This window comes from Narcine bancroftii, chromosome 3 (genome assembly GCF_036971445.1).
Source record: "Narcine bancroftii isolate sNarBan1 chromosome 3, sNarBan1.hap1, whole genome shotgun sequence".
Taxonomy (NCBI): Eukaryota; Metazoa; Chordata; class Chondrichthyes; order Torpediniformes; family Narcinidae; genus Narcine; species Narcine bancroftii.
In genome coordinates, this window is record NC_091471.1 from 211,955,488 (window position 1) to 211,972,506 (window position 17,019).

Genomic DNA, 17,019 nt, shown 5'->3' on the forward strand with positions numbered 1-17,019 from the left:
TCTCAACTATGGAACCTAATTCCGTTACAAAACTTTCTCTCATTTTTCTTGGATCGTCACTTCCTATATCTCTAAACAAATTAACTAATAATCTGGTGATTAAACATACTTGAGGATATAGATAGAATTTGGAACACATTTTGGCTTAATGATATTTTCTCTTATCCTATTTATTGTAATTTTGTTTTTAAAACCTTCCATGAATGATGTCACATTTAAAGAATGGTATAGATTAGGCATTAAATGTTTTAAAGATTTATTTGTTGAGAGGAGTCTCATTTCCTTTGAACAACTTTCAGTTAAATATGGTCTACCAAATACTCATTTTTTTGTTATTTGTAGATTAGAGATTTTGTAAGATCTCAATTACATACATTTCCTCACAGGACTGATAAGAATTGATGTAATTTTTAATTTACAACCTTTCTATAATGGTTCCATGTCTAACATTTATGATGTATTGTTGAGAATAAGAGAGGCTCCCTCATATAAAATTTAAAAAGCTTGAGAACAGTACCTACAGCTTTTAATTCCTGAAGAAACTTGAAATGTAATTTTCAAATTGTTTACTATCTCTTCTTTATGTGCCCATTGCTCTCTCCTACAATTTAAAGTAGTCCATGCATGGGGCTCACATGTCCAAAGTTAAACTATCTCATTTTTATGTGGATGTATCTCCTCGTTATGATAAATGCAACAATGGAGATGCTTCATTAATTAATATGTTTTGGACATGCCAGAGTCCTGAGAAATATTGGATTGAAGTAATTCAAACTTTCTCTGTATTTTTTAAAGTTAATTTTAAACTAAATCCATTAACTGCTTTATTTGGTATTGTTGGAGAGAGTGACATAACGTTAACGAATTCTGACCTACATTTATTGGCCTTTATTTCTCTTGTGGCTAGGTGGGTGGTGTTGCTCAGATGTAAGGATGTTACCCTGCCTAATCATGCTCAGTGGATATGTCATGTCATGTTTAGACTTAGAGAAAATTAGATGCTCAATTTCCAATTTGAATTTACATTTTCAAATACTGTGGGATCATTTTGAATTACTTTTATCATATTTTTGTTATGAAAGTAGAAGTGTTGACCAATGAAATAATTTATCATTCTGATAAGAATTCTGTCTTTTATTTTTGGCCAAACATCTTCCTTCTTGGTTGTGGGTTTAGATTTTCCTTTTTTTAAATAATAAAATAATATAATATCAATACAATATAATCTGCTTGACTAAAATGTGGGGTACCTTGGATGAAATGATATCATTTAAGTGTAATTTTTGAATTTTAACATATATCCAAATGTACTCTGAATTTTTGGATGTGAAATTTCAATGTTAATAAAAATATTGAAAAAGAAAGTACAGTATTTTTGTCTTTTAAACTCTTTATAATGATCAGATTTCAGATTAATTGTCAGAGTACATACATGACACAACATACAAACCTGAGATTCTTTTTCCTGTGGACCAGGCAGAATTACCAGTAGTGCAAAAACAAATACCCACAATGTACACATGTAAGCAAATGTAAACAGCTTCCCGCTCTGGATCATTTTATTACCAATTGCCACCAAGACATCCACTATCTCAACTTTACCACTCCCCTTTCTTATTCTAATCTTACCTCCTTTGAATGCTCTCCTCTCCACAACACTCCCAACCTCACCATCAAACCTGCAGACAAGGGTGGGGCTGTTGTGGTCTGGTGCACTGACCTCTTGATGAGGACAGACAACAACTCTCAAACACCTCCTCCTGCTTCCCCCTTCCACAGGACCCAACCACAGCTCATCAAGTCACCATCCCCAACACCACCTCCACACTCATCACCCTCTAGTCTCTTCCCTTCCATGGCCTCCAACATTGTCTTCCATCCCTGCAATGCTCGGTTCTGTCTTATACTTGAGATACATAAACCCAACCATCCGGGTAGACTCACTGTTTCCACCTACTCTTGCGCCACCGAACTAGTTTCATCTTACCGTGACTCCATCTTTTCTCCACGGTCAAATCCCTCCCCACCTATACCTCACATGTCCTCTACCTCTTCAATGACTTCACATTCCTTGAACTGGACCTCCTCATTTTTACTATGGATGTCCAATCCCTTCGTACCTCCATTCCCCCATATAGGAAGTCTCAAAGGATGAGAAACCTGACCAGTCACTTTCTCTGCCTGGCAGAATTTGTCTTCCCTCTAAACAACTTCTCCTTTGACAAATCTCACTTCCTTCAAATCAAAGGAGTAGCCATGGGTACCTGCATGGATCCCATCTATGCCTGCCTGTTGATGGGCTTTGTGGAGCAATCCATGCTACAAACCTACACAGGTAAGGCCCCCAACTCTTCCTCCGCTATATTTATTTATACCTTGATGAAGGGCTCAAGCCTGAAATGTTGGTTATTTACCTTTTAACTTTTGAACATAAGGGACACTCTTTGGCCTGATGAGTTTCCCAGCATTGTGTTTTTACTTCAACCATAGTGACTACAGACTTTTTTCTTTTACTAAATGTAAACAACTGTGCAATACAGAAAGAAAGAAAATCAATAATCTGCACAAGTAAATCCTTAAATGAGCCTCTGATTGAGTTTGTTGCTTAGGAGTCTGATTGGGGTGGGGGGGGGGGGGGAAGAGAGAGGAGAAGTTGATCCTGAACCTAGTGGTGCGAGTCTTGTGGCACCTATACCTCTTTCTTGATGGCAACAGTGAGAAAAGAGTGTGTGCTGCATAGTGTGGATCACTGATGATTGCTGCTGCTCTCCAATGGCAGTGTCCCTGTAGATGTTCTCAATAGTGGGAAGGAGTTTGCCTGTGATGTCCTGGCTGTATCCACTAACTTTTGCAGGGCTTTATTCTCGAAGTATTGGTGTCCCCATAACAGACCATAATGCAGCTGGTTAGCACACTTTCCACCACACATCTGTATAAATTTTCTGATGTCATAACAAACTTCTGAAAACTTCAGAGGAAGTAGAGGCGCTGACGTGTTCACTTCACGACACTATTAATGTGTTGGCTCCAGGAAAGATCCTCTGAGATGGTGACTTCCAAGAACTTTAATTTGCTCACTCTCTCTACCTTTGATTTCCCCCAATGATCACTGGATTGTATAGCTCTGGTTAACAATCAGCTCCTTAGTTTTGGTGATATTGAGTGCAAGGTTATTGTTGTTGCACCATTCAGCCAAGTTTTCAATCTCCCTCCTGTATCATCATCTCTTTTTAAACGACCCACTACTATGGTATTGTTTGCAAATTTGTAGATGTTGTCGTTGTTAAACCACGTATATTTGTTAGGCATTGTAAGAATAAGTTTTAAGCAACCAGAAAATACATTTATTCGGCATCCTCCAATCCCTATAGATGTTGGATACAAAGTATTTTTCTATATATGGTGTTTAGGATCGGTCTAGAATCCTTGCTCTTTGTGATTTTTATAAATGACTTGGATGAGGAAGCAGAGGGGTGGATCAGTAAGATTAAGATTACCTGAAGGAAGGTGGAGTTCTGGAGAGTGCATAAGGTTGTTGAAAGTTACAACATGAAACAGACAGGATGCAGAGTGGATTTGATTTGGAAAAGTGTGAAGTGATACACTAAGGTAGATCGAAGTTGAAAATACAAATAAAATAATAATAAATAGAACTTGAAGGCAAAATCAAGTTCGTTGTCACCTGACTGTACAACTGAACGAAACAGCATTCTCCAGTCCTCAACCAGACATAACTCACATACAGACAAAACATATGCAGGTCAAGTATTTTGCCCATACAAATATTGTTTAATGAATACGAGAGTCTCAGATGGCTTGTGTGAGCAGTTCCTTTGGTTGTTCAGCATTCTCACTGCCCGTGGGAAGAAGCTGCTGATCCGCCAGACTGATACTCCTGTATCTCTTCCCCGATGGGAGCAGCTGAGAGATTCTGTTTGCAGGGTGGAGGGGGTCCTCAATGATTTTACATGCCCTCTCTAGTCAATCACATCAATGTGGGGGAGGGAGATTCCAGTGATCCTCTCTGTCATTCTTGTGGTCCTGTGGTTTGATCTCTAATCCATTTCTCTGCAGCAACTGTACTACACTGTGCTGCAGCCGGCCTGGATGCTCTCAATAGAGCTCCTATAGAAGGGTGACACAATGGTGGCTGTAAGCCTTGCCTACTTCAATATCTCCTGACAGGTGAGGAGATGCTGAGTCTCCATGATAGGTCCTAATTAAGTGAATTCTAAGGAACGTGGTACTCTCCATTCTCTCTACTACAGAATTAGTGGGGTGTGGTAATTCCTGGTCCTCCTGAAGTCCACTATCATTTCCTTCATTTTGTCCACAGTGAGACTCAGGTTGTTACTGTCACATCATTTCATGTTATTTTCCACCTCTTTTCTGCAGTGCGACTCTTTGCTGATGAGGTAACTGCAAACTTGATTACCCTGTTGGGGCTGGATTTGGTGATGCAGACGTGAGTTAGTAGCACGAACAGGAGTGTGCTGAGCACATAACCTTGAAGTACACCAGTGCTCAACATGATGGTGCTCGATATTCTGCTACTGACCTTGACACACTGTGGTCTTTCTGTTGTCGTTTTCTAGGTGTGCTAGGATGGAGTGAAGCAACAAGGCTTATAGCATTGTCTGTGGAACAGTTTCTTCTATAGGCGAACTGAAATGGATCCTGTGACACTCACAGCATTTTATAATGGTGAGGTTAGTGCCACAGGGTGGTAGTCATTGAGCCCTGCTATTGTCACCCTCTTTGGTATCGGGATGGTGGTGTTTGTCTTGAACCCTGCAAGATCGATGGACTGTTGCAGTGAGGTGTTAATAGCAGGATTCTTAGCAATGTGGAGGAAGAGAGCTAAGTGTCCAAATCGATAGATCACTCAAGGTTGCCACACAAGTTGAGCGGGTAGTTAAGAAGGTGGATGGTATGCTGGCCTTAATTTGTTGAGGGATTGCATTCCAAGAGATCGAATGTAATGTTGCAGCTCTATAGAACTCTGGTTATATTTAAGAGTGTTTTGTTCAGTTCTGATCACCTCATTAGGGAAAGGGCCTGAAAGCTTGGGAGAGGGTGAAGGAAAGACATCAGGATATTGTCTGGATTGGAGAACATGACGAGGAAAGGAAATAGCTCAATGTTTGAAAGTATGATAGAAGTTGAAAGCCTTATTTTTTTCATATTTGCTTTGAACTTAGAAGGAGACCTGTTGGCCCTTTGAGTTGGTGGTGGCTTTTATAGCAATGCCATCAATTTCATTCCCCTATTTATTTACCTGTAAACTATTCTCTATCAATGATCAACATCTCCCATTTGATTCTCTTATCAACTACCGACATTAAGGGTAATTTACAATCTTCAAATAAGCATTTGGGAGGAAGCAGGACTATCCAGGGAATATGAAAATTCAATGCATTAAGAGATCAAGATTGAACCCAGATGTGAGGCACCACTTGTGCACATGAAGATGAACTGAGTGATGGAAAATGAGATGAGTCACCTATTTCAACCCAATGAGTTAAATGAGCTCCTTTGTATAATTTTTCCATGATTATATTTTTAATCAGAACTCACCTGCTAATCTACCCCTGTACGAACCATGTTAACTCAGAAGAAATGTTATTCTGCTTCTGCTAATTATTGAGATTATGACAACCACCGATTATCAGAAAGAATGTTAAAAGAATTTAAGCAGTCTCTGGATATCCTACTGTTAAAATATATACTAGCCAGTCTCAAATAGTCACAGAAACTTCAGAGTTCAATTTCCTCAGAAACAAAATTACCCAAAAACAAGCATCTAAAACCAATAACACGAGTAATTATTTTAGCATATGCCAAAGAAAAACACAATACCTGAATTTAATGGAAATGCTGACAGTTGTTTGTAGTTGAAGCATATTCTCTCTTTTACATCTCAACCTTTAACATTTTGCTTATTAAAATGTGCTCAAAGTTGGTATGAAATGAACTTACTTAGTTGACGTAAGTTCTAATTATGCAGGAATGACATAAAAACACCCCTATTCACTGCAAACATTCGTACCTCCAACCTGGTCCTGTCCACGTCCTTTGGTAATTTGACACGAGCTTTCATTGTAACAGCTAACATTTCATAAGGATAAATCTGCAACAGGTAAAAGTAATTTAGCAATGGGATAACCCAATTGCATATTACATTTTTTTTCCAATTCTATTGCCAAGTTTAAAACCTGGAACATTTTAAGACTGTAAAAGAACGCTTTAGTCCACTTGTTGTCCAATCAACTTCATATGCTGCTTTCATTCTTGCCAAAATAAAACACCAGCTCAAAGCTTTGTCTGATTCATCTTTCACTTCCTATTTGTTTTTCTTTCCCATTTCTCCAATGACTTTATAATTTCTCTACTTATTCTGTAATTGGTGCAAAACATTATAAGTATCAATATTGAACAATCTGTCACATGATTATTCAACTCTATATAAATTCCTCATGAATGTTGGTGTGTGTCCATGTATAAGACCTGGCAAAGACTGGAAAGTCTTAGAGAAGGATATGAGGGGAATGCAAGTGGAAGGTGAATTTAATGAGCGTAAGGAAACCATCAGAAAAGAGATTCAGTGGTGGAAGTAGTTAACCTCTCTACTTCAAATCAAATAAGTATTAAATGCTATAGGAATAAGGTAACAGAATAAGTGGTAGTGATACGATGTCAGTGCAACATGGGGGGGAAGGAAATGAAATAAAAACACAATACAGGAGAAACTCAGCAGGTCAAAGTATTCTTTATATAGCAAAGATAAAGATTATCAATATTTCAGGCTTAAGACCTTCATCAAAGTATGAGCAAAAGGTAGGAAGGCGCCTGAATAAAAATGTGTTGCCAAGAAGACGAGCTTGATAAAGATGGAGTCATGAACATGTTTCTTATTTCAATCAAACCCTAGATGGAACTTTTTTAGCAAGGGCTGGGAATTTGGCAAAGTAGTACAATGAGGTACGGCAGCAGGCCAATTATGAGGTTAAAGAGGGTGGAGAATGAACAAAAGGATGGAAATGTGAAAGTTGGACAATAGAGAAATTTTTAAAAAATCATTTTCATGTTTGTTCTATGTAAGGTTTGGTAAGAGATAAATTCATTTAACGTTGTCTCTTCTTTTCAGCAAACTGCTTGTTAAGAATTGCCAGACAGCAGCAAAAAGACAACCACTAATTTTCACTTCAATCTCTTTCATGCCACTGTCAACATAAAGAATTCATTCTGAGGCAACCAATATCCTGGTTCTTTGCATTTATGAAGCCCAGCATTTCTTGATAAATACCTCTGAAATTTAATACACTAAATAATTAAACATGATTGAAGAAAAGGCAAGATCATAACCTGGTCAGATGCATCTGGTGGATGAAAATTGAGGACTTAAGAGGAGAGGTTAACTTCTTACCTTGTATTCTGTAAAAACAAGAATACAATAGAACATATTACTGAAAATAGTTATATTCATTGAACATAAGGTGCTACAGTACTGGAAATGGTTGCTCACCTCTCATTCCCCAGCTGGTATCATGAGTTGATTCAAAGTCTGAAGTCTAAAAGAGACAGTGGAGAAATAAATATAAGCAGATTTTAATAATGTAAACAATTTGATAATTTGATTTTAACAATTATTGTGTGATAAACATTCTTTCTATATCCAAAACTTTTTATCGAAAATTTTACTGAGAATGATTAAAGTTAAGGACATCCAGTGCCTTGCATTGACTTATTTTTTAATCACATTAAGCCTCTGAGGTTAGGTTGAGCAAAACTCACTTTAGTTTGGTTCGGTAATATACAACCTGAAATAATATTCCAATGCCAATTAGTTTTAGAGCTTGATAAATTGTGACATAAATCAGTAATCACCTACGGCGCCTAGAACGCTTCCACCAGCGTTGTCTCCGCTCCATCCTCAAAATTCATTTGAGCGACTTCATCCCTAACATCAAAGTACTCGAGATGGCAGAGGCCAACAACATCGAGTCCACGCTGCTGAAGATCCAGCTGCGCTGGGTGGGTCACATCTCCAGAATGGAGGACCATCGCCTTCCCAAGATCGTGTTATATGGCGAGCTCTCCACTGGCCACCGTGACAGAGGTGCACCAAAGAAGAGGTACAAGGACTGCCTAAAGAAATCTCTTGGTGCCTGCCACATTGACCACCGCCAGTGGGCTGATATCGCCTCAAACCATGCATCTTGGCGCCTCACAGTTCGGCGGGCAGCAACCTCCTTTGAAAAAGACCGCAGAGCCCACCTCACTGACAAAAGACAAAGGAGGAAAAACCCAACACCCAACCCCAACCCACCAATTTTCCCCTGCAACCGCTGCAACCGTGTCTGCCTGTCCCGCATCGGACTTGTCAGCCACAATCGAGCCTGCAGCTGACGTGGACTTTTACCCCCTCCATAAATCTTCGTCCGCAAAGCCAAGCCAAAGAAAGAAGCTGTTGAGAGTTGCTAGCAGTTTCTGTTTCCATTTCAGATTTCCTGCACTGTTGGCCTTTTGTGGTACAGTTACTTGTTTGAATGTATTCTGCAATGTTCCATTATTATATATGTATGTGCTGCCATGACTAACTTTAATAATTGCATGGAGCTATTTTCATAGGCTTTGATTAAGCAGTCAGCTGACAACTCTGCAGCATCTGCTGTGAAACTACTATAATTAATAAGTAGCACGGAGAGGGCATGGCCAACGTTAGTACAGGTGAGCTGGAGATGAACAGTAAGAGTCCGACAACCAGTGCTCATTCCAATCATGATTTATTTAGCTTGTGCACAAGGAGAGTAGCATAGTCTCTGAAAGCAATCTGCTCTAAAGAATTCATGCAGATAGCGCTATACATCCAAGAAGAACTGTATTTGTTAATAGATACCTTTACCTTAGGAAATCACCAATCATGATATTAATTTGCAGATGTTAATAACCAATAATAATTGCAAGATAACTAATCCCCTGCATGCAATCTAATCAAAGTGGCCAATCACACCTTAATTGTAGTAGGTGTTATTGTCCAATAGTAATTGTGTGCTTTTCTTTCCTTTGTTAGTATTCTTATTCCTGTCCTTTGCTTGTAATTGCAAGCTATTACAAAAATTGTTTTTATGTTCTCTTTTGCAAGCAGTTTCCGTTGCTGTGGGAAGTAACTTCAAGGCTGTTTTGCCTCTTGTCATTTTCATAAGCTATAGTCAGCAAGTCTAGGATTTCTGTTTGTACATTTTCTCAGAGTTTCTTCAGGTGCTTTAACCCTTGGTATGCAGCAACTTCCATACTTAACCTCAATGCCCAGTACATGTTCCTGCTATTTTTCATGGGCTTCAGCAGAATTTAGGAGCAATGAATCTTCTTAACTTCTCTTTTCTTATTTTCAAACAATTTTAATCATCTGTTTAATCACAACCTGCATATCTGCATTCCATATCAGCAAACTGCATTTAGCTCTTATTCAAGACTTTTCAATGGTTGATTCACGTATGTCACTATCTTGTTACGAGCCCAAAGGACTCAAATCAGCAGCGACAGAAATTCCCCAAGACAATGGCTACTTAAACAAAATTAGTTTTATTTTCTTAATACAGAATAATAAGATCAATACTTAACTTATTACTATTTACTTAACTTATTACTATTAACTTAACCGAACTTAACCCCCTTCTAATTTTAGGCACACAGGTCTGTAATGTTTATGTGTTCAGGAAAGTTCTTTTTCACTTTTCCAAGTTCACTGGTATCAGGCCATCTTCCATATTGTGTACAGAGTTAAGTATATATTATGTTCACCAGGCTCTGGGGCTTTAACTTAAGTTGTTACCACTCAGAAAGGACTTTGTTGGTTTCAGAGAGATATTTGTTGTTCATTGGACACACAAACTGATCTCCTTCAATCAGCAATTGAAGTGTCTTACTGAAGAAACTTGTCCCCTCTTCCAAAAGATAACCTCTTCTTCCAGGTTACCACAAGTTTTTCTTTTTCCCCTATTTCAGGAGAAACACAATAACCAGCCACAACCTCTGCAATTGACTACAGAGATTTAGAATAGGCTAAACTCAGAACTCAAAACCCATCTTGAAATGGGGTCATGCAGCAGGTCTGCCAACTTGTAGCCTTCACCATGAAATGTTGCAGAATACTCTCCCAAACAATGGATGTTTTTTCTCTGCAAATCCATATGGCCCTTTTTAGAACAACAAACTTCAACCAGAAATTTAAAACTCTGGGACCAATTTAGCAGCAAAAGACTTCCCAGTTTTTGAGCTTGGACACTGTTCAAACATGCTGGTCTATTACTCTCACAAGCCCTTCCCATTGTCTCTGCAAAGCCAACTGCAGACATGAAGTCTATCCTTGCATAGCTTTTGCATGGCAAATGAAATGTTTGTTTGTGAAATGTGACCTTATAACCAAACCTCACAATCTTACCCTTTTAATATATATTTTATTATAATTTTATTAACTTATTCCATAACAATATCATGAACTAAACAGTTGCTGAAATGTTTAAATATTATATTTCTTTACCTTGTGTAATTTATTTTTTCCATATCCAGGAAGGGAAGCTGATTTGGAGTGAGGAATTCCTGTAACAAAGTAATTATGATTTGGTCAACCAATAAGTATCTAATTTCTTTGATTTGTATCTCCAGTGGTTTAACGCTGGCCTCTAATAGACATAGCCTTCCATGTTTTATTATTTAATGGATTAAATAATCTAATTGTCAAACACACAAATAGGAATTAAATTTTCAAAGTGTGGAATGCACTTACTAGTTTGAAAGTGTGACTCGCTGTTCGATCTTTGTAGCATTTCTCTATCAGCAGCTGGACTTCGAGATGATGATTTAGGGTCCAAATCATGAGAGTCAACTGCAGCCTCCACTTTCCCCTTCAATGGGCTTGTCTTCACCTAGGGCAAGCACAAAATGCAAATAAAATGCAGATAGAATACAGACAAAATACAAGGCACAAATTACAATTTCTCTTCCTTTTTTGTGCATATGACGTGAAAATCAGTGGTTATGTTGATAATGAGGAGAATAGTTATAGGCTGCAGAGCAACATTGATCAGCTGATAAGCTAGGCAGATGGAATGTAATAAATGTGAGGTGATGGATTTTGGGAGATCTAATAAGTTAAGAGGAGGAGGGAAGAAGGAAAAGGCCACTACTTGAATACTGTGTGCAATTCTGGTCACCACAGTATACAATGGGCATAATTGCACTGGGGAGGATATAAGGGACACTCATCAGGATGCACGTTGCTCAAAAGTGCTGGAGAAACTCAGCAGGTCACACAGCATCTATTGGAAGTAAAGGGTATTATATTTTATATTTTGACATGAATACATATATGGAAAATTGAAATAAAATATTCCAAAAAAAAAGGAAGAAAAGAGTAACCAACATTTTGGACCTGGGCCCTTCATCAAGATACAAGCAAAAAGTACCTCCTCCCTCATCACTATTCAGGGACACAAACAAGTGAAGCAACACTTCACTTATGAATCAGCAGGGATCATCTCCTGCATCTGGTGCTCTCGTTGTGGTTTCTTCTTCATTGGAGAGACTGGATGCAGACTGGGAAATCATTTTGTTGAGCACTGTGGATCTGCCTAATGCAAGAACAGGGACATCCCAGTGGCCAACCAATTTAATTCCACACACCATTCCCACACTGACATGTTTATCCATGGCCTCATGCACTGCCAATTGGAAAAACAACACCTATTATTCAGTCTAAGCACTATCCAATCAGATGGCATTAACATTGACTTCTCCAGTGTCCATTAAACAACTCTCCCCAGGTGTCGTTCTCTCTTCCCCATTCCCCACAACCTTCGATTCCCTCTCATTTCAGAGCTACCCTTCACCATCAGCTTTTTTTCTCTTCTAACTTCCCATCTATATCCACCTATGATGTATTAGCCTGTGGTCCTCTCCTGCCCCTTCCTCCATCCTCTGCTCGCCTCTCTCCTTCCACTCACATTATTTCATTCGAACGCCTGCTTTTTTTTTGCTGATACCTTAATGAAGGGTTCAGGCCTGAAATTGGGTTACCCTTTACTTCCTATAGATGTGACCTGTTGACTTTCTCCAGCATGTTTGTGAATCACACTACAACCCCAGGATCTGCAGACTTTCCCATTTAGACTCATTAGGATGTTGTTGGAATGGAATGTTTCAATTATGTGGTGAGATTGGATAGGCTGAGGCCATTTTCCATGGAACAGATGAGGCTGAGGAGGCACCTGATGGAGGCATGCAAAATTATGAGGGCCATGGACAAGCAGATAATAAGAAACTTTTCCCTAATCAGAGGTATCCAGGACCAGGCGATGTAAGTTTAAGGTGAGGAGTAATAGAATTATAGGGGATGAAAAATAACTTTTTCCCCCAGAGGATGGCTGCAATTAGGAGAGCACAGCACAAAAAGGTGGTCTCCTTACCACATTTGAGAAGCACTTTAATGAGCCCTTGAATCACCAAGGCACATTTGGGCTTGGGCTCAATGCTGGGAAATGGGAATTAAATCAGATAGGCATGGCAATGGTTAGTGTAGTGGTTCGGGCAATCAGCAATTGGGACCTGGATTCGAATCCTGCGCTATCTGCAAGGAGTTTGTATATTCTGCCTGTGTCTGCATGGGTTTTCCCTGGGAGCTCCAATTTCCTCCCACCATTAGAAATGTACTGGGCGTGTAGGTTAATTTGGTGTTCATTGGGTAGCACGGACTCATTGACCAAAATGGCCTGTTATTGTGCTGTAGGTCTAAATTTAAATTTAGGAACTCGATGGTCAGCATAGACATGGTAGGCTGAAGAGCCTGTTCCTTCTGTGTGATTCTGTGAGTTACAGAGCCACAATAGATTTACTGGACTGGAGAGAGTTCAGGATCTGGATATTGGGAGAAAGGCATTATTTTTGTGTTGTTTTATGACCAGACCCCTGGCTAAGCACATCAACACTGAAACTCTGATTGAAGCTTTGTTAGCTCGAGCCATAATTATTCCAATATGCTCTTGTCAAGCCTCCTTTCACCTATGTTCAACATTCCGCTATCTGCCCACATTCAAAAAGAGACATTCAGGTTCACTGACCTACATTGGTTCCTGGTCAATTGATAATTTAATTTTTTTTAAATTAAATTTAAATGTAGACATACAGCACAGTAACAAGGCCTTTCGGTCCACGACCCTGTGGTGCCCAATTATACTCAATTCACCTACAATCCCCATACGTTTTGAAGGGTGGGAGGAAACTGAAGCCCCTGGGAATAACCCACATAGACAGAGAGAGAACGTAGAAACTCCTTACAGACAGTGCGGGTTTCGAACCCTGGTCACCGTCGCTGGCACTGTAACAGCATTGCACTAACTGATATGCTAACCATGCCACCCATTAATTTTAATATTATCTTCAAATAACCTTGAAGGACTAAGCAGTCCTCATCTCGATAATTTTCTTCAGCCCTTCTCTGACCTACAGCTTAATCTAAGCTGAATTTGGTGGCTGTCCCTTCAGCTGCTTTAACTCAAAAATAAAGAAATCTCTTCCAAAGTTTCTTTGCCTTTGTCTCATAAAAAGTAAGAGGAGGAGGAGGCCATCTGGCCTGTCTAGCTTGTGCTACCATTCAAGTGACGAATCAGGCTGTGGACTCAGCTCCACTTAACTGCCTATTCCTTCTATAACACTTAATTATCCTATTCTTCAAACATTTATGTATGCTTTAAATACAGTCAATGGGGTAGAATCCACTGCTTTCTCAAGATTCACTACTCTTTAGGAAAAACAGTTCCTCCTTATCTATGCCCTAAATCTACTCCCCCAAGTCTTGAGGTGATGTCTCCTAGTTCTAGTCAGACCCACCAGTAGAAACCTTACTTACTCATTTCATAATTTTATGTTTTTATAAGATTTGCCTTCATCCTTCTAAACAATAATATCTCAGGCTACTCAACCTCTCCTCAGAAGAGAACCCCTTCATCTCCCATCAACAATGAGGTGAACCTCCTCTGCACTGCCTCTAAAGCCAGAATATCTTTTCTCAAATCATGAGATTAGAACCATTCACAGTCCTCCACATGTAGTCTGGCAAGTAGCCCTACACAGGCAGCAGCACAAAATATAACAACAGATGGTAAAAGTTTTTAGACTTGTAGAAAGCAGTGCCCTCAATAACATTTGGGCTAAATACACCTTTTTCCTTTATTTGGCCCTGTGTTATCCAGTTTTTTAAATTTGTAATTCAACAATTCACAAGTAATTAGAGTGCACATTCCCGATTTTATTCAAGGTTATTTGTATACATTTTGGTTTGACCATGTACAAATTACAGCACTTTTTGGACATAGTCCCCTCATTTCAGGGCACCACAATGTTTGGCTTCACATTCAGGTATGTTTAATTGCTTCGTTGGTGAAGGTTTAAGAGAGCTTGGTTTGCTTCTAAGCTTTTGATCACCTTTAGAGTCTGTAGTTGCCATTTTTCAATGTGAGAACCAAAGTTGTGCCAATGAAAGTCAAAGAAGCCAATCTGAGGGTGAACAACGATATTAAACTGTAAGAAACATCACCCAAACCTTAGAATTACACAAATCAACTGTTTGGAATATCATTAAGAAGAAAGATTTTTACTGGTGAGAGCTCAGTAATCGCAAAGGGACTGGTAAGCCAAGGAAGACCTCCACTGCTGTTGACAGAAGAATTCTCATCATAATGAAGAAAAATCCCCAAACACATGTCAAACAGATCAGAAACACTCTGCAGGAAGCAGATATGGATGTCTCAATGACTACTCTTCACAGAAGACCATGAACAGAAATACAGAGGCTACACTGCAAAATGGAAACCACTAGTTAGCCACAGAAATAGGATGGCCAGATTACATTTTGCCAAGAAGTATTTAAAAGAGCCCGTAGAATTATGGAAAAAAGTCTTGTGGACAGGTGAGACCAAGATTAACTTGCATCGGAGTGATAGCAAGAGCAAAGTGGAGAGGCATAAAGGAACTGTCCAAGGTCAAAAGCATACCACCTCATCTGTGGAACATGGTGTTTTTGCCTAGACTTGTATGGTAGTACCACAGGGACTGGCACACTTGTCTTCATTGATGTAACTGCTAATGGCAGTAGTAAAATGATTTCTGAGGTGTATAGAAACATTATATCTGCTCATGTTCACGCAAATACCTCCAAACTCATTGGACGCTGCTTCATCACACTGCAAGACAATGATCCCAAACATACTGCTAAAGCAACAAAAGAGTTTTTCAAAGCTAATAACATTAAAATGTTTGAACAGCCAAATTAGTTATCCGATATAAATCCAATTGAGCATGCCTTCATATGCTGAAGAGAAACCTGATGGGTACAACCTGCAAAACAAGCAGGAGCTGAAGACGGCTGAAATAGAGGTCTGGCAGAGCATCACCAGAGAAGATACTCATGAATCACAGACTTTAAGTAGTCGTTGCATGCAAGAGATATGCAACAAAGTACTAAACATAACTACTTTAATATACACGCCATTGCTATATTCCCAATATTGTGGTGCCCTGAAATGCAGAACTATGCATAAAGAGTGTTTTAATTTCTACATGGTCAAACTAAAATGTATACAAATAACCTTGAATAAAATCTGGAATGTGTACTTTAATCTCCTGTGAATTGTTTGATTACAAATTTAAAAGTGTGGAGCACAGGGGCAAATAAATTTTAAAAAATGTCTTTGTCCAAAACATTATGGAGGGCACTGTGGATCCCTTGGAAGATGAGAAGAGGGAATTCATATTAAGGGATGGGGAAATTACTGAGGCCTCAAATCACTTTTATGTGCTGGTCTTCATTGTGGCAGACATATCCAACATGGCAAAGAGCGATGTTAAGAATGTGATGGGAACTGAGGACTTCAATACAATGAATATCACTAAAGTTGAGTTTCTCATGGATACCAGAAATGGTAAAGATTATAGTAGATGTGTTTCTGGTAATTTACCAAAATTTTCTGGGTTCTGGGCAGATCATGGCAGATTGTAAAAACAGCGAAAGTCACACCACTGTTTTAAAAAGTATGAAGGAAAAAGGCAGATAACTATAGGCCAGTTGGCTAAACATTTGTAGTCACGAAAATGTTCGAGGCCCATCATTAACGAAGAAATAGTGTGACATCTGAATAGAAATTGTTCAATTAGGCAGACACAGCAAGAATCCAGGAAGAGTAGATCATGTTTGACAAATTAATGGAGTTCTTTGAGGATATAATGAGTGCAATGGATAGAGGGTAACGGATGGATGTGGTATACTTGGATTTCCAGAAGGTGTTCGATTTAACCATATAAAGAATTCATGGAGTTGGGATAATGTATTAGAATGGATACAGGATTGGTTAACCAATAGAAGCCACAGAGTTGCTATAAATAGGATTTTCTCTGGTTGGCGATCAGTGGTAAGTGGAATCCCAAAGGGGTGGGTGCTGGGCCCGTAACTGTTCATGATGCACATTAATGATTTGGAAGAGTGGACCGAGTGCAGCTTATCTAAATTTGCTGATGACATGTAATTGAGTGGAAAAGTAAATTATGCAGAGAATGCAGAGAGATATAGATAGGTTAAATAAGTGAACATGGGACTTGCAGATGGGCTACATGTCAGTTAGTGCAAGGTCATCCACTATGAAAGAAAAAATGAGTAGATTGCTTTATTATTTAAATGGTGAAAGAATTCCATATGCTGCTGTGAGGAGGATTTGGAAGCGCTTGTGCATGAATCTCAAAAAATTGGTTTGCAGTTCGATAGGACAGGAAAAAGCTACAGAGAGTTGTGAACTTGATCAACACCAATGTCTGCACTCCATTAAGGTCATCTGCAAGAGGTGGTGTCTCAAGAAAATTAGCCTATATCATCAAGGACCTTCATCACCCAGGCCCTGCCCTTTTCTCATTGTTACCTTAGGAAAGAGGTACAGGAGCCTGAAGACGAACACCCAAAAGTACAAAGAAGCT

At 39.1% G+C, this 17,019-nt stretch overlaps 1 protein-coding gene across 1 annotated transcript in view; it reads right to left on the reverse strand.

The window, feature by feature from the left end:
• The window catches only part of ablim2 (actin binding LIM protein family, member 2), a 381,413-nt gene that overhangs the window by 51,916 nt on the left and 312,478 nt on the right, over positions 1–17,019 (reverse strand). The window contains exons 17-21 of the mRNA XM_069923131.1: positions 10,790–10,928; positions 10,544–10,602; positions 7,526–7,571; positions 7,427–7,434; positions 6,050–6,130 (exon numbers count right to left, since the gene is read on the reverse strand). Of these exons, the coding sequence (XP_069779232.1) occupies positions 6,050–6,130; positions 7,427–7,434; positions 7,526–7,571; positions 10,544–10,602; positions 10,790–10,928 (333 nt within the window). The remainder of the gene's footprint in view (positions 1–6,049; positions 6,131–7,426; positions 7,435–7,525; positions 7,572–10,543; positions 10,603–10,789; positions 10,929–17,019) is intronic.